Source organism: Vicia villosa, unplaced genomic scaffold (genome assembly GCF_029867415.1).
Source record: "Vicia villosa cultivar HV-30 ecotype Madison, WI unplaced genomic scaffold, Vvil1.0 ctg.000858F_1_1, whole genome shotgun sequence".
In the NCBI taxonomy this organism is placed as follows: Eukaryota; Viridiplantae; Streptophyta; class Magnoliopsida; order Fabales; family Fabaceae; genus Vicia; species Vicia villosa.
The window spans coordinates 354,532-361,538 of record NW_026705387.1 but is presented as its reverse complement, the minus strand read 5'-3'; the positions used below and the strand labels follow the sequence as shown (position 1 = coordinate 361,538).

General features: G+C 37.6%; 1 protein-coding gene across 2 annotated transcripts; it reads left to right on the top strand.

The window, feature by feature from the left end:
• The first annotated feature begins 546 nt into the window (after positions 1–546).
• Positions 547–6,798, top strand: LOC131631728 (uncharacterized). 2 transcript variants are annotated; one of them, XM_058902489.1, is made up of 9 exons: positions 547–870; positions 1,631–4,563; positions 4,650–4,730; positions 4,862–5,014; positions 5,109–5,272; positions 5,440–5,587; positions 5,679–5,801; positions 5,892–5,979; positions 6,316–6,798. In XM_058902489.1, the coding sequence occupies exons 2-9, from the start codon at positions 1,930–1,932 to the stop codon at positions 6,510–6,512; spliced, it is 3,588 nt and encodes a 1,195-aa protein (XP_058758472.1). In that variant the 5' UTR covers positions 547–870; positions 1,631–1,929; the 3' UTR covers positions 6,513–6,798. The 2 variants fall into 2 exon arrangements, with proteins under 2 accessions (XP_058758472.1, XP_058758473.1); XM_058902490.1 differs by having other exon boundaries at positions 547–894.
• Positions 6,799–7,007: the final 209 nt, after the last annotated feature.

Here is a 7,007-nt window from a genome sequence, read left to right as displayed (position 1 = left end):
ATACGGGTGTAAGTGTCGAATTTGAGTATAATTATATCATTCCCCAAAGATTAATTAAAACATCAAGTTACAATATAATATCTCATAATCATATAATATAAAATACATTAACATAAAATCAACATACATACTTCTGACATAACCTTTAGTCCTTTACACCACAACACACATAAAAAATATACCTTTTACTTCTCTAATGTCTCCTTCTCTAGCCGTATTATAAACATACATAATATATCTAAATTATTTTCAACCAACCATATAGTATACTACCATACGGTTTCTCATCCCTTAATGTTATGCATGGTAACAAAATTCCATGTATGTATCATTAATTGCACTTCATACATACATGTATGTATCACACCTATACCTATACATAGGAGTAACGATTAACGAACTGTGGCAGTAATAACAATAATAAAAATATAAAAAAAAAGGACAAATTAATTTTGCGTCTTACTGTATTCTTCACTCTTTTGACTATTATACTGACACAAACAACACAACAACTATCTTAAAAATAAAAAACACAATTATTTTATTCCACAAAACACAACACAAAGAGCTTCTACACTCCACAGATATAGAGAGAGAAACAAAAGTGTTTTGTGTCTGTGTGAGACAGAAGAGAGAGAAAGTGTTTCTGTGTGATTGTGTGTGTGTTGTGCTGTCATTTTGTTCCAAAAGTATCATTCAATTACAACTAGATTCAGATTGTTTCCAACTCATAAGAGCAAAAAAAAAAAACATGGTATAGACAAACAAAGTTTGATTCCTTTTCGCTTATACTTTTTCAGATATACAGATTTTACTTTTTTCCAACATACAAATCCATGGCTGTTACAGTTACTCTGGAACCCTCTTGAGGTATGTTTTCAGCCATGCAGATAGGTAATTCTGTTGAATTTTCATCCTGATCTGGTTTTTGTTTTTGATTGATGTTTTGTGATTTTTTTTTTTATATGTTTCTGTTAGTGAAATTGAACTTGATTTATGAGGTTATGATAATCTATGATGTGTTTTGATTGAGAAAAAGTTGAAGTTAAGTTTGATGAATTTTGGATTTTGTAATCCTGATTAGAGTTGACTTGAATTGATTTTGGATTTTGTTATCTATAGATCCTTTTCTTAGTTGGATAAGTGATTATGACTGAAATTGTTTGTTCAATTATGCTTCATATGATGTTTGCATGTGATTTGGTTTTTGTTGTTTTTTAGGAAAAATGTTGGTGACTTAGTGATTATGTTAGTTTCCATGTTCTAACCCTTGAGCTTCTTCTTAAAATGCTTCTGGTTTGATTTTACTTCACTGCATGTGGTTCTGTAAATTTTCCAGGTTCTAATGGTTTGATTGTTTTTGCGGTTTGATCGCGGTTTTGTCTTAGTTTTAGTGGTTTAAGATGGTTGAACCTTGACCTAGAGGTTTCACCGGTTCGGTTGGTTTTTTATAACATTGTTTGTTCCCTTAATATAGTTGTTTATATCCTCTGTAGCACCGACACCTCTGAAAAAAGTGATATGTCAGTATCAGTGTTGTGTTTCCGGTGTCCGTCCTTTATAGTTTATATCATCTGTTGTGACATTTAAACTCATTCTAAAAAGTTTCTATATTTCATCATTCTTCCAGGATGAGATTTTGATGGAAATTTGATCTTCAAATAAAGCTTTGAGAATTCTGAAGATTGTGGAAGCTTCTTCATGCATTGATTATGGTGACATAAACTGGTCCATCAACAAAGCTTCTCTTCAAATCTTTTCTATGGATAAAAATTTCGAAATTTCGTAGTTGTTTGATAACTAAGTAGCATTGTCAAAGGGGTTCGGAAATTGAATTTACATGATGTTTAGTGTTTTCTCAGTACTGTGGCGTTGCAGTAATTTCCCGCATTCAATATTACGAACGATGGTTTGATTACACAATCCAGAATGCAGAAACATCCATACAATTCAATGGAGCCTCGAAAGGAGGAATTCCATTCTGCACCGCAACCGGGTTTGCAGGACCATCTGGACGGCATGCATGCCAATACAAGGCCTTCTCCTTCCTTCAACGTGTCGGAGAATAAACCTGTACATAATTTCTCCATACAGACGGGTGAGGAGTTTGCTCTTGAGTTCATGAGGGACAGGGTGAATGTGAATCTCAAGAAGCCTTCGTTTCCGAATGTTGTCGGAGATCCTAATTACTCGACAGGGTATATGGAATTTAAAGGCCTTTTAGGCCATAAAGGATCAGAGAGTGGTTCCGATGTTTCTATGCTTGCAAGTATTGAAAAAGGTCCGAAAGAGTTTGACAGAAGGAGTTCTGTTTTACATCAGGAAAGAAGTAATTATGGCTCAGGTCGATCGATTCCTAGAACATCGTCTACTAATCAAGATAACAACCGAGTCCTGCACGGTATTTCTTCTTCCGGATCTTCTGACAGCTTATCAAGGATGAAGATTCTATGCAGTTTTGGTGGTAGAATATTACCGCGGCCAAGTGACGGAAAACTTAGATATGTCGGGGGCGAAACACGGATCATTAGCATTAGAAAGGACATAAATTGGCCGGAGCTTATGCAGAAAATATCATCAATCTATAATGAGACTCGAGTAATAAAGTATCAGCTCCCCGGAGAAGATCTCGACGCCCTCGTTTCAGTAACGTCTGATGAGGATCTACGGAATATGATGGAGGAATGTCATGATCTACAAAGAAGGAGAGGATCGTTAAAGCTTCGGATGTTCCTATTCTCGATAAATGATTTGGATGATAGTCAGTTTGGTCTCGGTAGCATGGATGGTGGTGATTCCGAAGTCCAGTATGTAGTTGCTATTAATGGCATGAACATGGAATCGAGAAGCAACTCGATTCTTCGTTGTGCCGGAAGTTCTAATGATATACAGGAATTAGACCGACAAACTCTTGACAAGGAAACTAAAAGAGCTGTGGTTGAATCGTATGGTGTCGGCAGTTCTTCCTTGACTGGAAATGTTAACCCGGTATTGACAAATCAGTCTTCGCAACCAGTGCTACCAACATCCTCAAATGCTTATGAAGCCTATCCGTTCTTTTACGAGGATCCGATCATTCAACAAGGGGGAACTAGTCAATATCCAATACATAATGGCCCTTTTCCTTCTAACAGTTCGGCTCGCAATCTAGCAGACGCTCCGGTTTCTTTGCCTACTTTCGGTGTTGCGAACCAAGGAATCACGAGCGAAGGACAAGCAATGGCATCCGGTGAGTTGCATGTACAAAGTTCTCTTCCTTCGCGTCCATTTGAAGGAGGCTTGCAAGGTAATTTATCCGAGGCGTCAGTTCCAGCGGCTGTATCAGAAGCACTTCATCCTGCAATGCCATTAGAAAACAAGATTTCAGCTGCTGAAACGGAAGTGCTGAATCCTACACAGATTTCAAGATCTGGTGAAGATGACTTCTATCCTGCGTCCACAGACGCATTCAGTCGTGCTCTTGTTGATGCTGAGTCCAATATAATCGATTTCAGTTGCCTTGAACCGCCTCCACTTCCTAATAGAGTGTATTATTCAGAGAGAATTATTCCCAGGGAGCATGCAGATTTGTTGAACCGGTCTGCAAAGTCAGACGATGCATATGGTTCGCACTTACTCATGGCAGATTTACTTTCTGATTTGAACCGTATGAACTCAGTTAGCGAAACCAGTGACATGTTTCACAATGAGAATCTGTCGAATCTGAACACGGTGTCGAACTCATCGGCAAAGCCCGTGCGTGCAGATGGCCATGCCATCAGCAACAAACACTTGCCTGATGCAACAAGTCAGGTGAACCCAAAGTTATATCAGCTTGCGGATTCAGATTCGAAGCCGGTATTGTCAGATAACAAAATCTCCGAAAATGAGACAAATACCTCGAAAGATAGCCATAAAATTCTCCCAGTTGATGAAACCAAGGGCACTGAGAATCTTGCTTTTCGCCGGGTTCCTTCTGTTGAACATAACGAGAATCTAGCATCAAAACTTCAAGACCAAAATTTGTCTGAGGCTCCTACAAGGGAACCTCTTGATGCTAAATCCAAACCTTCTCAGGGTGACATTCTGATTGATATCGAAGACAGGTTTCCCCGAGATTTCCTTTATGATATGTTCTCGAAAGCAGTTCATTCTGAAGATTCCGCAAACATTAGTCCATTGCCAGCTGATAGAGCAGGTTTGAGCTTGAAAATGGACAATCACGAGCCTAAAAGTTGGTCATATTTTCAGAAGTTGGCACATGAAGGGTTTGATAACGTTTCTCTAATTGATCAGGACAATATCGGGTTTTCATCGGCTGTAAGCAAAGTAAAAGAAGGAGATAGTAAGTTCAATATTTCCGCTCCTCCACCAGCAGACGTTATTGTTTTGACAGGACCCAAGGAATCTCATTCCAACATAAATTTTGGACAGGAAAATCAGAATTCCTTACCTGTAATTACTAAAAGCGAGGCTATTGTATTTCAACCAGAAAACAACCATTCCGAACTTAAGGCAAATGAAAATAAGAACATCAACGCCGCCCCAGTGGAAAACATTCGGCCACAAGACTCTGAATATCAGGTATGTTTTAAATGGTTCTTTATCTTATGAAACTGCACGTATATGTTTCTTTTTTGCTAACAAATCTTTTGATGGACTGAATGTAGGATGGCAATAATGAGGCAAGAGATGTGGCTGTAGCTCCTCAAGATATTAGTTTTGACGATTTTGACATTAGTACTTTGCAGGTAAAACCGTACTTTTAATGCATCATAGTTCTTCAGCGCTGAAGCATTATGAGTATTGATCTTCTCCATTTCTGAAGAGAAATGGATTCTTCAATTACTATATTTCTTATGTATAATGATGCATGTGACAGATCATAATGAATGCGGATCTTGAAGAGCTGAGAGAACTCGGTTCTGGCACTTTTGGGACTGTGTATCATGGAAAGTGGAGGGGATCAGATGTTGCAATTAAAAGAATAAAGAAAAGTTGTTTCTCCGGCCGGTCTTCAGAACAAGAAAGACTGGTAACTTGTCTATAAATCACATATTGTCATTTCTGTTTTGTTTTCCCTATTTATTAGAAAGACTTATATCGATGAAATTGATGTTCTCTTATAGACGATAGAGTTCTGGCGAGAAGCTGACATACTTTCTAAGCTTCATCATCCAAATGTGGTGGCATTTTATGGCGTGGTGCAAGATGGACCAGGAGGAACAATGGCGACTGTTACGGAGTTCATGGTGGATGGTTCTCTACGACATGTTTTGCTACGAAAAGATAGGTATTGCATTCATCCTACTAGTTTATTGCACTTCTATTAAGTGGCTTATTATTCAATAAAAGACCGTACATTTTGCTACTCGTAATGTTTAGACATCGCTAACCATTTTATCATCAAGGAAATTGTTGAAGGGAATTTTTCATAATCTTATTAATGGTTCTTTCTAGGTACCTTGATCGTCGCAAGAGGCTAATAATTGCCATGGATGCAGCATTTGGAATGGAATACTTACATGCAAAAAATATTGTTCATTTTGACTTGAAATGTGACAATTTGCTTGTGAACTTGAAGGATCCTTTACGACCAATATGCAAGGTATTTATTTATTCTAGTGTTGGTGATTTTTTATTCTATTAAATTAAGTGTTCAGTATTTTGACAATGTCGAGAAACTTGATTTTCACTAGGTTGGCGACTTCGGCCTGTCAAAAATCAAGCGGAATACCCTGGTGACCGGTGGTGTGCGTGGAACTCTACCATGGATGGCACCCGAGCTTCTGAATGGGAGCAGCAATAAGGTCTCAGAAAAGGTAAACTTTAGCAGTGCAATAGGTCTTTATGAAATTCGTGATTTTTCGCCGGAGCTTTGGTGACTAATGCTATCTTGCAAAAATGTTTAGGTTGATGTATTCTCCTTTGGGATTGTATTATGGGAGATTCTTACTGGTGAGGAGCCATATGCTAATATGCACTATGGTGCAATCATAGGTACTGTTCTATTCTCTTCTCTATGAAACTCTCGTTACAATATCTCGGACTCAAAGTTGTGTTGAGTCTCTCTAAAGCACTAGTTTTTCCTTCTTTTTTTTTGTGTAACATCGACATTTCAGATTGATTGTGTTTGATGTTCGACAATCAAATATTTCACCTTTTCAAATTATTATCAGTGTCAAAATGTCAATGCCAGTGTCATGTCCAGTGTCTGTGCCTATTGCATGCATATCTGCTTCACTTGTCATATTTTTTCATGCATAAATAAACTGTTTTCTCGTCTATCCTATTCAAATTTTATATTCTTACTCACTCTCTCGCAACTCTTAACAGGAGGTATTGTGAACAACACACTAAGACCTACCATCCCAAGTTATTGTGATCTAGAATGGAGAACACTAATGGAGCAGTGTTGGGCACCTAACCCGGCAATCAGGCCATCGTTTACAGAAATAGCGCGCCGCTTGCGTGTGATGTCTGCTGCAGCAGCTAGTCAGACGAAAGGACAAGGACACAAAGCATCTAAATGATAATCAACCGATTTGATCTGATGCAAACCTATATATACACGTTATTATATTAAATACATTCAATTGAGCTATAAAATTGTATATGTAATGTGTTACGACGATACGAAGGACATTAGTATCTGTTTGTATTGTAATTTCTTGGTCTCTACATCTGTTGTTCCGGTTGATGGTTGTATAGAGTATATATGTCAATATGTGTGAAACCATATATTACAGGATTGTTCAAACATCATTTGTACCTAAGATAATTCCAAAGTGTGTTTTTGTAACGCAGGTTGCAAATTAACTTTGTTGTAAGTGAGAGATTTACAAGTATGAATTGCAATTGAGAAAATTTTAAGCAAAGAAAAGTCTTGTAAACGAACAATTGAGTGTTTCTTTTGAAGCAGAATTAAGCATTGTTGTAACTTTTATCACCTGTTAGGGAAAATGTTCCTAGTTGTTGTTGTTGCTTTCAAGTTACTAGAATCAATTATCATGTTCATATTCTGGGCT

Excerpts from the sequence above, each read along its gene's own strand:
- LOC131631728 (XM_058902489.1), top strand. The coding sequence starts at position 1,930 with ATGCAGAAACATCCATACAATTCAATGGAGCCTCGAAAGGAGGAATTC. Across the intron at positions 5,273-5,439 it reads GTTTTGCTACGAAAAGATAG|GTACCTTGATCGTCGCAAGA; the intron begins GTATTGCATTCA and ends GGTTCTTTCTAG. Across the intron at positions 5,802-5,891 it reads GCAATAAGGTCTCAGAAAAG|GTTGATGTATTCTCCTTTGG; the intron begins GTAAACTTTAGC and ends AAAAATGTTTAG.